The 21,715-nt window shown below is 49.1% G+C and overlaps 1 protein-coding gene across 2 annotated transcripts in view; it reads right to left on the bottom strand.

Moving 5' to 3' along the window:
• Nucleotides 1-21,715, bottom strand: part of CLIP2 (CAP-Gly domain containing linker protein 2) — a 59,086-nt gene that overhangs the window by 14,767 nt on the left and 22,604 nt on the right. For both annotated transcript variants that reach the window (XM_080940565.1, XM_080940566.1), the window contains exons 3-8: nucleotides 17,833-18,389; nucleotides 13,094-13,218; nucleotides 12,013-12,226; nucleotides 11,320-11,517; nucleotides 8,473-8,576; nucleotides 3,814-3,874 (exon numbers count right to left, since the gene is read on the bottom strand). In XM_080940565.1, the coding sequence (XP_080796691.1) occupies nucleotides 3,814-3,874; nucleotides 8,473-8,576; nucleotides 11,320-11,517; nucleotides 12,013-12,226; nucleotides 13,094-13,218; nucleotides 17,833-18,389 (1,259 nt within the window). The remainder of the gene's footprint in view (nucleotides 1-3,813; nucleotides 3,875-8,472; nucleotides 8,577-11,319; nucleotides 11,518-12,012; nucleotides 12,227-13,093; nucleotides 13,219-17,832; nucleotides 18,390-21,715) is intronic.

Here is a 21,715-nt window from a genome sequence, read left to right as displayed (position 1 = left end):
CTTCGTAAGCAGTGACAAGTTTAGTCATGAAGACAGTTGAAGATGGGGTGACCCAGCCCAAAGGGACCAAGTGTTCTGTTTGGGACAGGGTTTAGGCTTCCAATTTTGACTTTGTGTATTCATACGCATGTGGAGACCAGAGGTGGATGTCGGGTAATTGTGTGGCGGTGATGGGGAGGAACAAGACAGGGTTTCTCTGTATAGCTCTGGCTGTCTTGGACCTCACCAGGTTGAAGACTAGGCTGGCCTCGAACTCAGAGAGACCACCTGCCTTTGCCTCCTGTGTGCTGACATTAAGGGCATGTACCACCCTCGTATATGACAGATCTTTTTTTTTTTTTAAGATTTATTTATTTGTTATATATAAGTACACTGTAGCTGTCTTCAGACACACCAGAAGAGGGCACCAGATCCCATTAGAGATGGTTGCGAGCCACCATGTGGTTGCTGGGAATTGAACTCAGGACCTCTGGAAGAGCAGTCAGTGCTCTTAACCGCTGAGCCATCTCTCCAGCCCTATATATCAGATCTTAATCACACTCCACTGTATTTCCTGAGACAGGGTCTCACTGAGCAATGTCAACTGGCCAAGCTTATCAACAAGGTTAGACATGTGCCACGCCCATTTTTGTTTTGTTTTGTTTTTTTCAGACAGGGTTTCTCTGTATAGCTCTGGCTATCCTGGAACTCACTCTGTAGACCAGGCTGGCCTCAACTCAGAGGTCCCAAGTGCAAGTGTATGCCACCACGCCTGGCTGCCTATGCCCTTTTTCAGTGAGAGTGCTAGGGATCCAGACTCAGGCTCTCTATCGATGAGCCTCATCCTGGCCCCTCACTAGGGAGTTCTAGCCAGTTCAGCTGAGTCCTGTCCCCAGCTCCCCAGCTTGACTTTCTAGGTTAAGTCATCTACTGTTGAGTCATATCTTCCAGCCCTTGGTTTTAACATACGTTTTTAGATTTATGTATTTATTTATGTGTGTAAATGTATTTCCTGAATGTATGTATAATGCCATGTATGCGTAGAGCCTTGGAGGCCAGAAAAAAAAAAAAATCAGATCCCCTGAAACTGGAGTTACAGATGGTTACAGTACCACGCAGGTGCTGGGAGCAAAACTCAGGTCCTTTATAAGAACAGCAGGTGCTCTTGACCATGAAGCCATCTCTCTGGTCCCAGTTTTGACTTTTTAGAAGATTTGTTGTTTTGTGTGTGTGTGTGTGTGTGTGTGTGTGTGTGTGTGTGTGTGTGCACGCGCGCATGTGCAAGCATGCACGTTTCCATGGGTGTATGCGCAGGTGTCCCTGGGGGTCAGAAGAGGGTGCTACAACTCTCGTAGCTGTGCACTATCTGGGACCCGAACACCCCATTATCCGAAGTGTAATGAGTGATCTTAGCCACTGAGCCACCCCTAGAACCTCCTGGTTTGTCTTTTAAGATGGTTGGGGAAAGCACGTAAAGTGGCTACAAGCCTGTGATCCTAGAACCTACAGACCGAGGCAGGAGAATTCTGAGTTCCAGGCCAGCCCGGGTAATGTCAAAAAACCCAATCCCAACCGTGTGTGTGGGGGGGGGGGATAAATTGAGTTTAGCACAATTCACATTCTGATTGCTCTAAATATGCTCACAATTTAGTCTTTAGAACAACAACAGTCTTTCTGGATAAACTGTCTGTGTAACACTGTCCAGTCCCCTGCCTCAGAGCCTGCCAGCCTATTGGCAGCCCTTAGGACCAATCAGATCCTCTCCAGGGGATAACTTGTGTGGAAGCAATCTGGCAGGCTGGACTAAGGAGCAGATGTAGTAAAAGACACAGACAGGCGGCAGACAGACAGGCTGACGTGGAGTCGCCAAGGGTCTGTGAGCTCCTTGAACTGCTGGCCTGGGGTGGTGTGCATGTGCGAATTTTCCCACAGCTGATCACAGCTAGGATCTGTTGTTGATGGGAGCAGGTGGAGCGGGCTCAGTTCTGGCAGCCCCACTCTCCCCTCAAGCCCACCCATCTGTCCCATACAGAGGGACTGCTATCCTTCAGATAAGCCAGACATAACCACCTGTGCTGCCCCTTTGGCTGTAGCAAAACCACAAATCACAACAGCTTCAGGCTGGGTAAGAAAAATTGGCTTTTCCCCCTCTTCCTTCCTTCTTTACTTTTTTGAGTCTCACTTATCCATTTATCCCAGGCTAGCCTCAAACTCACTGTATAGCCAAGGCTGGTCTTGAACTCCTGATCCTCCTGCTTCTGTCTCCTGTGGTCTGGGATTACAGGCGTGCACCACCATACCCACCAGGTCTTACTACGTAGTCAGCCTGGCTTAAAACTCCATTAACCAGACTAGCCTTGAATTTACCATGTAGCCAAGGATGACTCAATTTCTAGCTTCCTGCCTCCCCCTCCCTATGGTAGGGTTACCGGCATTGGCTACCATGCTATGATTTCAACACAGAGCTTCACACATGCAAAGCGGGTATTCTACTGACTGAGCTACATCTCCAGCCCCTTTTGACCCGTTTCCAGACAGGGTCTTGTTAAGATGTGTGGGTTGACTTAGACTTGGTACATAGCCCAGGCTAGCCTCGAGCTTGTAATTGTCTTGCTTCGGCCATCTTAAAAAGCTAGGCCACCAGGCACAGATCAACCCGAGATGAACCCAGAAATGACCTATGCCTGTGACGTATAAGGCTCCCTTAGGAACTTGGGAAATAGTCACAAATGCAGACCACTGGGTCTTTGTTGTATTGAAGTAAGCTCCACCCACCCAACCCCCACCCCCAGAGATAGACATTAGGCCTGAGAGGCTGTAGTGGATTGTTTCATTCTACAGGGAGGAAGCTGAGGCCTGCTGACAGGAAGTTACTTCCAGAGGCTGGACCGTCAACACATCAGGAAGAGCTTAGCTCCTTGTCTCACTACTCCATTCCAGAGAGTTCTTCCTTTTTTCCTTTCCCAAGGAGCACCAAGAGACACAACAGGAAAGGTGGCCAAATATGGCCTCCTGACCCCAAAGGTCTCTGCAGGCCTCAGAGGCAGGGCTAGATGCCCCCTCAGTGGACCTGAGACCCTCTGGTTTATAAGTCAGCACAGTGTGTTTATGACCTAGGGACAATCCCGCTACATCCACACCATGAATACAGGTGGCAAAACTGTGAAGGTACAGCTGGGACAGGACTCAACAAACGCCATCTCTAGTGCGTACACTTACTGGTTAGTTGTACCACTGGGGGTAGCCTCTGCCTTCTTGAACTCTGGCCTTTTCACTTTTTTACTTGAATTCATGTAGCCCAGGCTAACCTTAAACTCACTACATAGCTGAGGACAACCCTGAACTCGGATCCTCCTCCTTCCACCTCCCCAGTGCCATGGTAACAGGAGTGTGCCACCACTCCTGGTTTATGTGGTACCAGAGAGGGAACCCAGGGTTTTGTGAGTGCTAGGCAAGTGCTCTGCCAACTGAGATACAGCCCCAGTCAGTGAGCTCTAGCTCAGCTGTGTATAAACTTTTGTGATCCTAGCTGGTTCTGGCCAGTCCTGCCGTCTGTGATCCCTAAAATCTTTCTTGACTCTATCTTCAACTCCAACAAAGGATCCCTGCATTCATGCAACACAACCAAGCCCTCGTCTAATACCAGATGTCCTAAGGCCTGCCTCTCCACAACTCCTCCAAGCCAGGGGCTTTTGATTCTTCCCAACATCTCCATTTCGATCACCCAGGCCTCCCCGAGGAGGTGCAGGCTTGCTGCCTGAACACCAAGACCATTTCCCATGGCAAAGATTGGGCCCACAGTGCTAAGTGAGCAGCCAAGAACTGCACTGTTACCTCCAAGTCTCCTTTGGTGATGGATTCTTCTTCCACCCGGAACTGCAGGTCCTCCACCTTCCTGTGGGGAGGAAAAGAGGCAAAGGTGGGCTTTGGAAGGATATAGCTCAGTGGTAGAGCCCCTGCCTAGAATCTCCCAGTGAGGGGCTGGGGGCATGGCTCAGTGACATGCCTGACACAAGAAGTCCCTTGGTTTCACCCACAGCACACACACAGAGACACCCCACACGGGGATGTATGTGCACAAAAGCAAGTGGATGTGTACCAACCACGCCAGTTATGGCTCAGATGATGAAGGCATCAGAAGATCTCAAGGATCAAGATTAAATACAGAAGAGGGTGGCTGTCTCCAGAGAGCCAGCAGCTGCCTGGAATCCTGTACTTGAAAAGGGCAGAACTTTCAGGAAGCTTACTGTGCTGAACACAGCCTTGCTCCTCTCAGGATGTCCATGGAGAACATAGTTGTGCTGGCTGGTTTTGTGTCAACTTGACACAAGCTGGAGTTATCACAGAGAAAGGAGCCTCCCATGAGGAAATGCCTCCATGAGTTCCAGCTATAAGGCATTTTCTCAACTAGTGATCAAGGGGGAGGCCCCAGCCCATTGTGGGTGGTGCCATCCCTGGGCTGGTAGACCTGGGTTCTATAAGAAAGCAGACTGAGCAGCCAGGGGAAGCAAGCCAGTAAGTAACATCCCTCCATGGCCTCTGCATCAGCTCCTGCTTCCTGACCTGCTTGAGTTCCAGTCCTGACTTCCTCTGATGATGAACAGTGATATGGAAGTGTGAGCTGAATAAACCCTTTCCTCCCCAACTTGCTTCTTGGTCATGATGTCTGTGCAGGAACAGAAACACCCTGACTGAGACAACAGGACAACAGTCTGAGCCAGGTGTAGTGGTGCACAGCCCTGGGAGATGAAGTCAGCCTAAGCCACATGGTCACACCTTGTCTCAAAATACCAAGTCAAGAAAACAGCTCTTCAGTGGGCATACTCTGCCGTGTGGCCCTGTCTCAGCAGAGAGGATGAGGAAGGCCAGAGGGCTTCCTCTTCATCAACTCCACTTTCTCCTCAAAGTTGAGAGCTGAGGTCCCAATATGCATTTCCTGTGCTGCCCACAAACATCCCTAGAGTCCCCACTGTAGAAGTCAGACACTCCCTTCAGGGACACATGTTTACCTATTCACAAGTCAAACAAGCAGAGGACTGGGACACAGCCCTACCTCATACTGTCATTTACAAATGGGGTTCACTGACAGCTTATGGTATGTATTCCTGTTGGGCAACCGAGGCTCTAAAGCAATGCTATACAATGCTAGGGCCTGCACCGAGGCCCTTGGTGAAGCTCCCATGATGCCTTATTTCAAATCAACAACAACAAAAAAACTGAGCTTGCACACAATATATGTATGAATAAATGAGTGTGGGAGGCCACAGTTTGATGGTGTGTTTGTGTGTTCATGTGTGTATCTATGCATATGAGAGTGCATGAGGCAGACTACTTTGATGGTATGCGTATATGCACATGTACACACGTGTGCACATGTATGCACACAGAGGCCATGTCTGACCCTATCACTCTCTGCCATATTCTCTTGAGACAAGGTGTCTTGATGAACCTGAAACTAGACTGGAGGCCAGGGGCTCCCATCGATCTTCTGCCTCTGCCCCTGTCCCATCCCTCTAACACCAGGATTACTAGCATGTGGCCGTACCCAGCTCTATGTGGGTGCCGGGGATTTGAACATAGGTTCTCATTCTTACCCACTGAGCCATCCTACCAGAACTTCATCAGGGTGACTTCTTCCCCCATGACACTCCTCCTCCTTTTTGTTGTGGTAGGCTCCTGTTAGTGTTGGCTTAGTTTGTTTTCGGGGGGTGGTATGGGGACGGAGTCTCACCATATAGCCCTGCCTAGCCTGGAACTCTATGCAGACTAGACTGGCCTTGAACTCAGAGAGTCACCTGCCTCTGCCTCTCCAGTGCATGTGACCATGCTGCGTTCACCTTTTGAGGCAGGATCTCTCGCTGAACCTGGTGGTCCTAACTGGATAGACTGTCTGGCCAGGGAGCTCTGGGGATCTTCAGGGCTGCACGCAGCCTGTTCTGGGGTGACAGACCTGTCTGACCATGCCTGTCACATTGCTAGGGAGCTGAGCCTAGGCCCCTGTGCGGCCGGCACTTTGCCAGTGAGCTGTCTCCCGCCTCATGATGCCTTTAAAAGACTTGTTTTTGTTTTCTGGCAATAGATGCATTACCATGGGAACCAGATGTGTGGGCCAGGACTACCATCTCGTGCAGATATAAATAAACCTTCATTTCCCTCAGTGAGACAGTCACTGCAGGACTGGCCGAATGCCCAAAACAGATGCAAATGGGGGTGTCAAGATTGGGGGCTGCTGCCAGCTTGGGGGAAGGAAGGACCATACAGAAGTCATCAGCTTTTGGGAAGGAGGTGAAGGACCAGCTCTGCATCCCAGCAGGAGACCCAGGGCCTGTGTCTCTATCAGGGGCTAGACGAACAGGTCTGCAGCTTTCCAGGGGTCTCCGAGTCTGCATGGGCTGCTACCAAAAGATGTGGCCCAGAAATAGGTCCTTCCACAGCAGTGATCGGGACAAGAGAACTCACAGGCAGCCCATGTCAAAGGTCATGGAAGCAGGACGCTTTGGGGTCTGGCCTGCTGCTTGTCCTCACTCTTGCCGGCAAGTTTATCTATCCCACTGCTGAGGCATGTCTTTGCCTGAGTTAGAGCCTACTTCCTCCGGGTCCCAACACAGACTAAAGACCAGCAGCTCTCCAGGAGTCCTCTGGGACTCCGGCACCAGATCAGGCCTGCCAAGGTATGCAGGCTCATGGTCTGAACAACCAGCAGATTGCTGGCCTTTTTGTAATGAGACAAGACTTTGACGGACTACCTGGACCACAGCCTGTAATACCCTCCTGTCTACATACACACACATAGATACACACACACACACACACACACACACACACACACACACACACAGGGGCAGGAGGGAGGGGGGACTCTATTGGTTCTGTTCATTTAGAATAGGACCTGAGAACACGCCTTTAATCTCAGGAGGCAGAGGCAGGCAGATCTCTGTGAGTTTGAGGACTGTATTGTATTGTGAGTTCTAGGACAGCCAGGGCTATGTAGAGAGACCCTGCCTCAAATCAAACGAGCAAAAAAAGCCGGTTGCTGTGGTACACATATCTATAATTCCAGCTTTGAGAAGACAGAGACTAGAGTTTCCCTGAGGCCTAGGTTACTTTATTCTTCAAGAGGTGTGTGCCAGAAGCAGGACACATGAGGACAACGCATAAGGTTGATTTCCACACAAATGTGAACATGCACACCCACACACATACTACAAGCATGTGCATATGTATGCTTGCACACTCGTGACACACACACAAAAGAGCAGAATAAATCAGACGGGCACATCATTGTGGAAGGTAGAATGAAGCAGTGTATATGTACCATGGAGTCTCTTCTCAGTGCTCCTGAGAGCTCAGCTTCTCCACCTATAACATGGCAGCCTCATGAGAAAGATGGCTCACGATACAGACGGAACCAAAGTCCACAGAACAGGCACTGATCCAGAGTAACCCAGCCACCAAGGGGAGAAAGTACGACTGGAACCCACAGTGGCAGCTTAAGAGTAGTTGCTACTCTTCCAGCCACTTGAATTCAGTCCCTAGAACCTGTATCAGGCAGTTCACAGCTGCCTGTAAGTTCAGCTCTAGGGGAATCAAATAGCCCTCTGGCCTCTAGGCCAGGGACACCTGCATACAAATGCACACATGAGTGAACTCACGCACACACACACACACACACACACACACACACACACACACACACACACACACAAACACACATACACAAGTATTAACTTTAAGGCCAGGAATTAAATTCAGCCCCGTGCAAGCTTAACATACACCCCTAGCATATAGCCCAGTCCTTCTTTTAGAGGGTTAGGGCTTAGATAACAACTTGCTGTGTAGATCTGCCTAGAACAAAACCTGCTATGTAGACCAGGCTACCCTCCTGCCCTCAGTTTCCTTGGTGCTGGGCTTATAAACATTAGTCAGTATACCTGGCCCAAGCCCTTGCTATAGTTCTCTCTGTCTCTCTCTCTCTCTGTCTCTCTCTCTCTCTGTGTCTCTCTCTGTCTGTCTCTCTCTGTCTCTGTCTCTCTCTCTCTGTCTGTCTCTCTGTCTGTCTGTCTGTCTGTCTGTCTGTCTGTCTGTCTCTCTCTCTCTCTCTCTCTCTCTCATGTAGCCCAGGCTGCTCTCCAATTCATTATACGGCAGACCATGACTCTGAACGCCCAATCTTCCTGCTTCTACCTTCTGAATGTTGAGATAACACCACTCCCAGTTTATGTGGAGCTGGGACTCAAACCCAGAGCTTCATGCATCCTAGGCAAACACAAACACTCTAGCAACTGAGCTACAGCCCCATCCCCATTTCTGTTTGCTTATTTTTTATTTGAAGGCTGTTGTGCTAGGTTGACCTCGGTACATAGCCTAGGTAAGGCTGAAATACAGATCCAAGTGCCAGGATTACAGGTCTGCCTATGTCATCACGCCCGTTTCCCACGTCTTCACCGGGCTCCGAGAAGACGCCCACTGGCTCAGCAGATGCCCACCACGTACCTCCTCTCCTCCTCCAGCTGATTGGACAGATCCACCTTCTCTTTCCTCACGCTTTCCACCAGCAACCGTGCCCGCTGCAGCTTCTCCTCGGCTTCTGCAACATACTGACCCAGAGCAAGGCCAGGACAGGCTCAAGTCAATTCCAGGCTCTCTTGAGGACAGGACAGAAGCAGAGGAGGTAGGGGAGTCCTAGCTTCCTCTCCCTTGATGGTCACAATCAGGCAGGGGTCCAGTGATCCAGACAGAAAGAGAGGGGACTCAAGAGGTTTCAGAGACCTCAGAGGAGGGGATCCTAGGCTCCTCTGAGCTTGGATATAAGCTTGGTTTTATGATAGTTGCTTTGTTTTAATACCGGGGATCAAACCCAGGGCCTTGTATATGTTAGACAGGGACTCCAATGCTAAGTCACATCCCAACCCCTCACTGGGGGATTCTAGGCAGGGGCTCTACCACTGAGCCACGCCCCCAGCCCCTCACTGGGGGATTCTAGGCAGGGGCTCTACCACTGAGCCATGTCCCAACCCCTTATTGAGGGAGTCTAGGCAAGTACTATACTGCTGAGCTACATTTTCAACCCTGTTGTGACCTGTATTAATCCAAGTACCCAGCGAAGGACAAGCTAGCTTACAAATGGGCACAGGGAGCAGAACAAAACCGCATACAAGAGACAAGCATTAAGCCAAGTACAGGGGCACAGCTCTATAATCTTAGCACTTGAAGAGAGGGGTAGGACTGGGGATAGAAGAGCTCTTGAGTTTGGTTAGCCTGTGCTACACAGTAAGACTGTTTCAAGAAAGAAAGAAAAGGGGTAGGAGGCTGGGAAATTTGGCTCCATGGTGGAACACAGGCCTAGTACGCATGTGCCCTAAGGCTGGATCGCTATTACTGCAAAAAGACATTCATACAAAAAACGTCAGCCAAAAAGACAGGAGAGGTAAGTGCCCCATTCAATAAACCCTAGGCTTGGGGTAAAAGGCCCCTCTCTCTGAAATTCATCTCGCAGATAAGTGTGCCCCAAAGCATCACCTGAAACATGAGCCCTTCTAACCCAGAGATGACCATTTCAGTTAGTAATCTCCACACCATGTAGTGAACTCCCACAAACTCTAATTTGATCGATTGATGATTGATTGATTTCAGAACGCTGGGGACTGAACCTACGGCCCCGTACACATGAGACAAGTGATCTGCCACTAAGCTATATAGGCCTCAGCCCACTACTTCAACTATTAATGAAAAGAGGGGAACGGTGCAGTGGGTACAAGAGCCAATCCTGACAAGAGGTCATCCCCGGGGTCCACATGATGGACGGAGAGAACTGATGTGCCAAGTTGTCCTCTGACCCTCCCATGCACACTGTGACATGCATGCTCCTCTCCCAGAAAATAAATTCATTAAAATGCACTGGAAGTTTTTTAGAAAAAGAAAAAAATTCACAGGCAGTGGTGGTGCATGCCTTTAATCCCAGCACTCTGGAGGCAGAGGCAGGGGGATCTCTGAGTTCAAGTCTAATCTGGTCTACAGAGCGAGTTCTAGGACAGTTAGAGCCACACAGAGAAACCCTGTCTTGAAAAACATCAACATAATAAGGAAGACAGAGACAAAAACTTCAGCGAGGTGTGGTAGCTCACACCTGTAATCCCAGCACTTAGGAGGAGGCAGGAATGCAAAGAGTTTAAGGCTAGCCCAGACAACAGGGTGAGCTTCAGGGCAGCCTGGGCTACAAAATGAGACTCTTGTCTAAAAAACAAAACAACAGCAACAACAACAACAAACCCAACCCAACACAACTAAACAAAAACAGCAAAAGTCAGTTTCTGACCTAAAAAACACTGATGCTGAAATATTAAAAGCGGGGATCCCAGGTTTAAAGGCTGACTCCCAACTTGATCTTGGCCAAAGGGCTAAGAAGTAGTTATAGGCTTCCTTCCAAGATGGGTCTCCGATGGTTTGAATATGCTTAGCCCAGGGAGTGGCACTAATAGGAGGTGTGGCCATGTTGGATTAGGTGTGTCACTGTGGGTGTGGGCTTTGAGACCCTCATCCTAGCTGCCTGGAAGCCAGTATTCTCCTAGCAGCCTTCAGATGAAGATGTAGAACTCTCTGCCTGCACCGTGCCTGCCTGGATGCTGCCATGTTCCCGCCTTGATGATAATGAACTGAACCTCTGAACCTGTAAGCCAGCCCCAATTAAATGTCCTTATGAGAGTTGCCTTGGTCATGGTTTTACTGTTCACAGCAGTAAAATCCCTAAAAGATAGGGTCTCTCAGAGAAATCCTATCTTGGAGAGAAGTCTGTTAAAATGCAGGATATTCTAAAAGGGATGTACAATAGTTCATCTTGTAGATTGTTAAGACTCAGGAAATAAACAACTCAGTAGCTTCAGGAAGTCCCAGAAATTGATGACAAGGCTCACTCTGGCTCTTCCTCCAAAGCTTATATAAGCAGGGGAGAGCTCTCAAGCAGGACAAGCTGCCTGTTAGAGGCCCAAATCAACTGAGCTCACTAACAGAGACACTTTCCAAGCTGCTCAGCTGGCTATAAGATGTACAGTGAGCTCTAGGTTTCTGGTTTTCTTTCTTTCTTTCTTTTTTTAAGATTTTTTAATTTATTTTATATTAGGTACACTGTAGCTATCTTCAGACATACCAGAAGAGGGCATCAGATCTCACTAAGGATGATTGTGGGCCACCATGTGGTCGCTGGGATTTGAACTCAAGACCTTTGGAAGAGCAAGCAGTGTTCTTAACCACTGAGCCATCTCTCCAGCCCTGTTTCCGGCTTTCTTGAGTGTAATCCTGTGGGAAGAGGTATTCCACACACCCCAGAGCCGTCCAGCTACCCACCTGCTCATGCTGTGCCTTCAGCAGGGCGATTTCCTTCTCCACCTCACAGATATGGCTGGTAGCCTTGGCTACTTCTGCCCTCTCCAGGTCCCGCTCAGCCAGCAGCTGTTCGATGTGCTGCTGTTTCTCCTTCAGCGCCTCCTGCAGAGCTGTGGTGCCCGAGATCTTCCTGGCATAGCGTGAAGAGGTCTCTGTGAGCTGCAGAGAGTGAGCAAGGGTGGGACTCAAGAGACTGTATTGTACTGAAGCTCAGCTTGCTCCCTCTGGCCTCACACAGAATGAGAAGCCTTGTCCTTCCCTGTCAGTGCCCAGGATGCCCTGAATTCATTGCTGAGTCACCCTCAAAGGCAACATGATGGCTGAGAGTCAGGGACGATAGAACAAGCTATACCGAAGTCCCTCTGCCAAACCCAAATGGCCTCCTCTTCTCTCCTTACCTAGGATGCATGTAACAGCCCTTTGGAATTCTCTCTCTGTATCTACTCCCACACCATTTACCCAGGGAGGTTAACCAAGAAATCAGTCACATATATAGCAAAAACTATAAATGAATCAATTTTTCCTATAAAGAGATCACACTCCACCATCCCCCAACCCCAGCGGAGGGATGCCTGGAATCAGAGCACGTTGGGCACAGAATGGGACAACTGATCCCTACACCAGAGTTTTCCAACTCCCCGATTCCATCCTTACCAGGCCACTACGGCTGGGCCGGCCACCAACAGAGGAGGCCACAGAGCTGACAGAGCTGATGGAGGAACTGCTGGGGCTGTGGGTCAAGGCAGAGACTCCCATAGCCATACGCTTGGTCTTCTTGGCCTTGGCTGGACTGGTAGACGGGAAGCCAATTCGGATGACCTTGTGGATTGGTGCAAAGAGACCGAACTTGGGTGGGCACTGGAAGTACCTGGGGAGCGTAACAAGAGCCACAGTGACGCCATCATTACTTGGGAGTCTCCCCTGCTTATTAGCCCAAAAGATACGAGTGTCTCTCAGGCCCTGCCAGCCATACCCCAAGGTGAAAGTCTCCCAGATGGAAGACCGGGAATGATGGTAAATACTTACACCAACAATTGAGAGGTGGAGGCAGGGGATTAGTAAAATGGGACCGACAAACATTTACAGCTGTGAACAGCTCTGGAAATATTGTTACAAAACTTATTGTCTAGCACATCTCAAATATAGCAGCAAAATTAAAGTAGGACCTCCCCAGCTGCATTGCTCTAAGAACCTACAAACTAGAGTAGCCTGGATTTAACCTCAGTTGTTGCTGGTCTATCCCCCAAACCAGTTCTCTATCTATGGGGGAGCCTTGCACAAAGAGGAGAAACCCTGAAGGAGAAGGGCATGGTAGTAAGAGAATAAGGAGTTCAAGGCCAGCTTCTGCAACATAGCAATTTAGAAGCCAGCCTGAGGTACACAAGACTGTATCAGAAACAGAGGAGGGCGGAACATGAGAGTGCAGGACACCTGCAGCTCTTTTGTGTCACTCAGGAAGCACAAGTAAGTAAAGACTGAGGCTTGTGCCTTCCTATTATTATTGCCTAGTTCAGCCTTGCCCTGTGTGGCAATGGGAACACGGAACAGAGGGACTCTCAGTGTTTGCCTGTGACAATGACCTCTGGCTTTAGTTCAGGATGATCATCCCTTCTGCCCAGCCTGAAAAGCTGTTAGTAGTAAGAACATGTTCATCATGGTGTCTGAAACAGCAAGCCCAAGGTTTCTCTGCCACCCTATCTTCACCCCTTCTGAACCTCAGGAGACCCCCTCTTACCTGGTGCCTGCCACTGCCCCGTCGTTTTTCCCAAGGGGCTCATCCAGCTCCACACCACACCACTCGCCTTTGGCAAAGTCTGTCTCCCCAACATAGCGTACCACACCGGTCTTTGTCCCACCAACCTGTTGGCACATGGAGAGAGGCAGGTCCAGAGGATGCAGGGGACACAGGTTGAGCCTGGCAGGGGGCAGATGAGAAAGAGGAGATACCCACGGACGGCTGGGAGGGATATGGGTTTTAATAGGTCACATGGCTGCTACAGGGAACGGCACGGGTTTTGGAGAGAGACACAAACCTGAACTCAGACTGTGCAGTGAATTGCATGAGCTTGACCAAGTTATAGAACCGCTACACATCTCAGCACCTTCATTTACTGAAACAATTTTCATGATAAGTTTTTAAAAAAAGATTTATTTTTATTTATATGGATACACTGTAGCTGTCTTCAGACACACCAGAAGGGGGCATCGGATCCCATTACAGGTGGTTGTGAGCCACCATGTGGCTGCTGGGAATTGAACTCAGGACCTCTGGAAGAGCAGCCAGTGCTCTTCACCACTGAGCCATCCCTCCAGCCCGATCTTCATGATAATTAAGAACTGCATGATTGCAGCATCTGTATGATTGGTAAAGCTCTCAGTATAAACACAAAAGCAGTTTTCAGGGCTGGGGGTGTGGCTCAGTGGTAGAGCCCCTGCTAGAATCCCCCAGTGATGGGCTGGAGCCATGACCTAGTGGGAAAGAGCTGGTTTAGCATGCATGAGGGTTCTAGGTTTTATTCCAACATTGTAGAAGAATTAAAAGTGGAGCTGGTGAAACGGCTAAGCAGGTTAACACCCTGCAACCCTGACAACCTGAGTTCAATTCTTACAACCCCCAGTAGACAGAGAAAACTGACTTCCAAAGTAGTATTCTGACTTCAGACCCATGATGTGACACTAGTGCCCCTCTATATACACACAAACATACATACACATATACACATGCATACCAACACATATATGCACATACACACATATACACATACACACATATACACATACATATACATACTACTACTACCACTAATAATAATAGTAATAATAAATAAAATAGGAGACTCCTGAGCCCAGCTGAGGAGCTATTCCTGGCTGCTGGTGAAGGAAGACTTAGTTTCCCTCCAGGATGTGGCTGCTGGTAGGTTGCCCATGGCTCCATTTCCATGAGCATCCAAGCTGCACTAACTGGATTCTGTGGATCATAAATACAAAGAGGGCATGGGGATGGGAGAAGGACCTGTTGGAGAGGGGTCAGGGGAGTAGGAGGTGGTCTTGAATTGTGGGTGCTGGGGTCGATATGATTAAGATACTACATTGCATATATACATGAAATTGTCGAAGAACAAATAAAAGGGTTTTTTTGTTGTTTTGTTTGGTTTTAGGACAGGGTCTAACTTTGCTGCCCTGGATAGCTTGGAACTCACTATGTAGACCAGGCTGGCCTTAAACTCTACTGGCCCCTGCCTCCCACAGGCTGGGGTTAAAGGTGCGTGCCTCTACACTCAACAATAAAATGGATTCTTTTTTAAATTGAATAATAAAATGAATTCTTAAGAGACTGGAGAGTTTGCTTAGAAGCTCTTGGTGTTCAGTTCCAAGAACTTTCATGGGAGCTCACAACTACCTGTAAAACTTCAGGTTATACATACACGTATATTAAAGGCCTTAGTACTTGCAAAACCAGGCCTGTCTGGTCTAATTTTCTTTCTATTGTTGTGATAAAACACTGTGACAGAAAGCAACTGAGGGGAGGAGGGAATTTATTTAGCTCACAATTCTAGGTGATAGTCTAACACTGTGGGGAAGTCAAGGCAGGGAATTAAAACATCCCATCCACAGTCATGAGCAGAGAGTGAACAAATGCACACATCTTTTGCCTGCTTCTTACATTCAGTTAACTTTCTCTGTTCTTATACAGTTCAGTATCCCCTGCCTAGGGAACGGTGCCACCCACAGTGGGCTTGGCCTTCCTATATCAACTAATAACTAAGACAACTCGTTTCCCAGACATATCCACATGCTAGTATGACCTGGATAATTCCTCATTTGAGACTCCCTTCCCAGATGATCTTAGATTGTGGCAGTTAAACCTGAACAGTACAAAAACAAAACAAAACAAAAACCAACCAACCTTCCTTAATACCGTTCCTCATGTTGTGGGGACCCCTGACCATAAAATTATTTTCACTGCTACTTTGTAACTGTTATGAATCATAATCATATCTGTTTTCTGATGGTCTCACCTGACCCAAAGGTTAAGAACTGCTGCAGTACACATTCCCAGAAGTTTCTCTCCTTCCCCCCCTCCTAAAAACACTACTTCCTCTTTTAGTGGAACAATTCCGTAATCATCCCATCTCTCTAAATAGCAGGCTGTCTGCTGTAGCTTCTGCTTTAAACCTTAGGAGTATTTTTAACTAACACATAAGAATGGTTCACACTTCAATGATCCTCATTTTCTTAAAATTGACAAGAGCTGTACTTACAAATGGGGTACAGTGTGATTGTACACACAGGGTCCATATGTCTACAATGTGCGCTGTTCAAACCAGGGGAACTGTCATTTCTGTTCCTTGATATGTCCATGAGTTTTGGGTTCTTTTTTTTTTTTTTTTTTTTTGCACAGGGAGCCTTTGAAGACCCTTCAAGTCTTCATGTTAAAATACAAAGGGGGGCTTGGGATGCAACTCAGTGGGCAGAGAGTTCATGCATGCAAAAGGCTATGGCATCCAACCCCAGCACTGCCACACTAGATATACATGCTGGGATCCCAGCACTGATGGGGTAGAGGCAGGAGGATCAGGAGTTCGAGGCTCTCCTCAGATACACAAGCTAATGATACCACTTCATATACATACCCAGACGAATTTCCTCCCTCCCCCGCTCTGTGTCTATACAAAAATCTGTGTGTGTGCTATGTTCATGTGACATGCACATGTGCACATATGGGCCAGAGGTCAACATCAAGTGCTTCCTCATGGCTCTCTGCCGTAGGCCTTGAGACAGGGTCTCTCCCTGAACCTGGAGCCCATGGATTTAGCTAAGCTTTTGGTCAGCAAGCTCCTGGGATCCTCCTGTCTCCGCCTCCCCAGTATTGGGACTGCAAGCATCCTCTCCCACAGCCTGCATTTCCCCCCTTGGTTCTGGGGGCTGACCTCAGGTCCTTGTACTTCCTACTGAGATATTGTCTCAACGCCTTGTCTGTTGTTCAGAGACAGGGTCTTGTTCTGTAGCCCAGGTTGGCTCACTCTGTAGCCTAGGCTGATCCCAGACCCACTGTCCATGCCTCACTGCTCCTAACTTAATTTTCTAACATGTCTGGGCCTTTTCTTATTCAGTATCCATATTTTTCTCTCCCCCAGAGCCTTCCTGTCCTAATGAATATTCATGAGCATAGATGAATATTCATATGCACACATTTGTCTCCATATGAATATCTGTAGTGATATGAATATTCATGGTCCTATATTCATTGGTAGTCTGAAGTGCCTTCTTCTATTTTGCAGATGACTGACCACCTTACCCATGGAAAGTTCTGGATGCCTCTACCATGGAGACTGCAGTGTTGGCCACCAGCCTCAGGAGAGTGGAGTAGGAAGAGGCTGGAGAGAAATTAGGGCTTTGTCCTGGAGGACAGGAAAAATCAGCTTGTCCTACAGTCTCAGCCTAAGGTTCACCTAGAACTTCCATTCTCCTGCCTCCACTTCCCAAGGGCTGAGATGACAGGCATGTTGGCTTATGGGGTGCTGGGAATCAGACCCTGGGGTTTTGTGTATACCAGGCAAGCACTCTAACCACTGAGCTACAGCCCCAGTTCGAAACTGTCATCTTGTGTATTTAAAAAAAAAAAAAAAAAAAAAAGTGTTATTGCTGGGTGTTGTGTCTGAGGGAGACCATCCTGGTGTACATAGCAAACTCTGGACCAGTCAGGGTTATACAGTGATACCCTGTCTAAAAAGAACGAATGGTTGAATTTAAAATACTGCCACCCTTCCCTCCCCCAAAGAAGGCTGGTTAAAGGCTCAGTCCCCAGCTGGGGCAATAATGAGAGTCTAGATAAGGAAGGAACTGTTGGTCCATGTTAACCACCAATGAGTTCAGAGTTCAATGGATAGGCTGGTCAGAGGCGGGGCCTGGTCAGGGGCGGGGTCTGGTCAGAGGAAATAGTCATTCTGGGTGTACTGACTTCTCATCCCTAAGCTGTACACTCAGCCAGGCTCCGATCCTCCATCTCCCCCTGCCTCTCTTTCTGGCAACCACATGGTTACCAGCTTTCTCTCACCACGCCCTTCGGCTCTGTTGTTTCCCACTGACTGCAGGCCCAAAGCAATGGAGCCGGCCAACTTTGAGCAGAACCCTCTCTTATGTCTTGCTTAAACCCATCTTTCCTCCCATAAGTTCTTTTCATCTCAGGTATGATCACAGCCACAATAAAGCTGACAGACACAGATGGGAACTGAGGCCCAGAAAGGTTGATACACATGTCCAGGGTCACACAGCAACAGATTTCAGCGCCTGCGTCCTTCTCCACTGTTATTCTGTGTGGTACCAGTGAGTAATGCGGCCTCAGCCTGGACGTTGTTCAAAGTTCCCTTTTAGTCCCTCCTTCTCTGCTCAATCCCTGGGGTCCAGTTTATTCACCTGGGAATGAGGGGCAAAAAGAGTTGGGGTACCCAGCCAGGCGCCACCCAGACCTACCAGCACACGGTCTCCCAGGTGGAGGTCTTTGTCACCGCGCTTCACGGAACCACTGTCGGAGAGGTTGGAACCAGACTCATTGCCTGTCTTCACGGAGCTGTTAAGAACACTCTCCCGCAGGGGGATGACTCGGCCGGTGAGTGGGGGCGTGGCAGTGCCAGAGTGCAGGGACAGGTTCTGGGCGGTGAGAGATTCCACTGAGTGGGCGTCACTGCCCGAGCCCTCGGCCGTGGGCTGTCGGGTCAGCTTGGAGGGCCGCGTGAAGATGCCTTGTAGAGCCGGGCACTCGAAGTAGCGTACGCCACCCACAGCTCCATCGTTCTTGCCCACCGGGTCGTCCAAGACCACGCCGGCCCACTGGCCTGGCGCAAACTGGGTCTCACCCAGGTACTGCACCACGCCTGGCTTCACTCCGTTCACCCAAACCCTCTCACCCACCACGAAGTCTCCCAGGAAGTCATCACCCACTTCAGCTGCCTTTGGACCTGGCTTCTCAGACACAGTAGTGGTGGCTCCAGCCGAGGAGGGACCTGATGCCTGCTTGTGCAGGGGAGACCCTGTGGATAAGTTAAGAAGCAGGAGTTAGGGGTAGCCCGGGAACTAGAGGACAGACAGCCAGACCTGGAGGGTGGAGGCGACAATCATCTTATTGGGAAAACTGAGGCAGGCATGCTCGGCAGTATGACCTGTGAAAGGTTTATTTCCTCCAGAGAGTGAGCAACCTAAAGTCCTTCCTTATTCTTCTGGTACCTACCCAGGGGTGCCCAATGTTTGAGTTTCTTCAGGATACAGTGCCACCAGCCAAGATGGCTCAGTGGGTAAAGGAGCCTAACGATTTGAACTCAACCCCTGGGACACACATGTTGGAAAGTACCATCTCCCACAGGGTATCCTCTGATCTCCAGTGACCCCCAGATGCATGCCACAGAATGAATGCCACCCCTTCCCATAATAAATGGATATAAAATGACTCTATAAAGCGTGCTTGGCAGGACCTAAGCAGCGATAGGCTGTGACCCTAAAGTCCTTACTGGTGAGTGACCCCATTGTCGAGGACCCCGTTCTACCTGTCTCTTTGCATAAGGAACAAAAAGGGGTTCCGGGCTTGTGGGGACCCAGAGTGGCTATTCTTAGCAAAAAGCTACCGGCTCAGCTGTCCCTCCCTCAGCTGTCCCAGCCCACAGGACCCCCAGATAATCTCTCTCGACCCCCTGCCTCTCTTAAGGGTCACAGGTCCCTCCAATTGCTTCAACAGCTGCTACAACTCAGATCTCAAGTCTGTGATGCCAACAAAGCTACTCTGATTTATTTTCTCTTTTAGCCACCCACCCCCTTGGTCCTCCCAGCTGCCTCTGCCTCACAGAGATCAAACTCTTTAAATTCCCCAGGGTCAGGCAGGGAGATTTCAGCTGCCCAGGACCGGAGAGCACAGGATGCCCCTAACATAGCATCCTATCCCATAGCAGAATTAGTTGTAACACATTGACCAGGCTTGGCTAAACCCCCTCTCTAAATTAGTGTCTCGGTTTCCTCATGAGACAGACAGACAGACAGACAGACACACACACACACACACACACACACACACTGGGTTCTGATTCTTACTTTAATTATTTTTTTTCAAGACTGGATTTTTCCAGATAGCCCTGGTTGTCTTGGAACTGGCTTTATAGACTGGGCTAGACTCAAACTCAGAGATCACCTGTCTCTGCCTCCCAAAGACTAGGAGGATAAAGAATCAAAGAGCAATACACAGAGTCTGGAGCCAGCCTGGGCTGCATGAGAACCTGCCTCAAAAGAACATTTTTTTTTAAATATACGTTTCAAGTTCAAACTAAACCTAGTGTGCTAATGCACACCTTTAATCTTTAATCTTAGCACACAGGAGGCAGGCTGGACCAATTCAAGGCCAACCAGGCCCATACACTGAGTTCTGGGCTAATCAGGACTACACGGTAAGACTGTCTCCAAAAAAAAAAAAAAAAAAAAAAAAAAAAAAAGTTCAAAGTGGAACTTTGATGCAAAGGACTAAGGCTGAAGTGAGGAGAGGCAGCTGGGAGTCAACAGCAGGTGTGGGGACCCAGATGGCACTGTCCCCTGCATGAAGACGACTCGAGACTTGCCTTGTCTTAGGCAGGGGATAAGCCTTTTCTTTTCTCTCTGTTTCTCTCTCTCTCTCTCTCTCTCTCTCTCTCTCTCTCTCTCTCTCTCTGTGTGTGTGTGTGTGTGTGTGTGTGTGTGTGTGTGTGTGCTCACATATGCGCCATACATGCATACAGGTGCTAGCGGAGGTCAGAAGAGGCTGGGAAAACTGGAGCTTACTTATGGGTGGTTGTGAGCTGCCAACTGTGCTAAGGTGCTAGGAAATGGCCTTTGCGAGAGCAGCCAGTGCTCTCAAGCACTGACCCCTCTGTCCAGCCCGTACCCACCTCAGACAGGCTCTCCCTGCGCTTGCCATGTATCTGCTCCCTCGAACTGGGATAGCAGCGGTTGTGAACCACCACACCCGATTCCTGTATATGAGTACACTGTCACTGTCTTCAGACACACCAGAAGAAGGCATCGGATCCCATTACAGATGGTTGTGAGCCACCATGCGGTTGCTGGGAATTGAACTCAAGACCTCTGGAAGAGCAATCAGTGCTCTTAACCACTGAGCCATCTCTCCAGCCCCTGCCCCCACCCTTTAAAGTGTCTTGTATAACCTAGGCTAGCCCTGAATTTGCTATGGAGATAACCTTGAACTTCTGCTCTTCTGCTTCTCCCTCTGAAATGCTATGATATCAGATACAGACTGCCATGTTTATGTAGCGCTAGGGATGAAGCCGTGGCTTCCTGCACGCTAGGTCAACAGAGTCACATCCCAGTCCCAGCTGCAACCTGGTTTTGTTTCTGTTTGTTTGCTCTTTTTTAACCTAAGGTTGAATGCAGGGTCCCATTCTTGCAAGGCAAACGATTTATGGTCTCAACTATTTGCCCAACCCCAACAAACTTTTCCTTACCTGCCAAGACTCAGACAGGAGGAACCCCAGCTCAATGAGCAACTACTTTCTGGTCAACCCTTCGGTCACAAGGATGCCACAAGGGAGGATGTGCAAGGGCCACCAAGGGGTGGGGTCAGGGCGGTACACATAAGAAGGTAAGTTAGAGTTCAGCCAGTTGAGCCTGGAACAGAACAGAGGAAGGGGACAAGGGCCATGGGGGAACTGGAGGGAAGGGATGCTCAGCCTTGAGGTTCCCATAATCCATTGCCTCATGAAGTTACCGAGCTGCTCATAGCCCCAGAGAAACCTTCCCTGCCTCTTCTGCCAAAAGATGGGCACTGGGCCAGTGAGGTGGCTCGGTGGGTAAAGGTGCTTGCTGCCAAGATTGACCAAAATTCGATCTCAGGACCAAAATGATGGAGGGGGTAAACTGACCAACCAAAGGCATCCTCTGGCCTCCTCTCATGAGCATACCATAGCTCATGTGCATGGCATGTACCTGTGCGCCCAAACACACAGACACACACACACAAACACACACAGATATAGATATAGATAAATATCTGATTTAAGGTACGGCTCAGTGGTTAAGAGCACCTACTGCTCTTGCAGAGGACCCAGGTTGGGTTCCAGATCCCATACTATGTGGCTCACAACTGCCTCTAACTCCAGCTCCAAAGGATCCAACACCCCCTTCTGGACTCTGTGGGCACCTGCACTCCTGTACACATCTGCGCACAGAACAGACACTTAATTTAATAAAAAACATTTAAAAACATGTACTATTAATTTGGGGAGGGGAGGGGGAGGGGCTCGAAGGCAAGGTTTCTCTGGGTAGCCCTGGCTGTCACTCTGGAACTCACTCTATAGACCAGCTGGCCCTGCACTCAGAGATACAC

The sequence above is a fragment of the Micromys minutus genome (genome assembly GCF_963924665.1).
Source record: "Micromys minutus genome assembly, chromosome: 29".
In the NCBI taxonomy this organism is placed as follows: Eukaryota; Metazoa; Chordata; class Mammalia; order Rodentia; family Muridae; genus Micromys; species Micromys minutus.
This window is presented reverse-complemented; position numbering and strand designations above follow the sequence as displayed.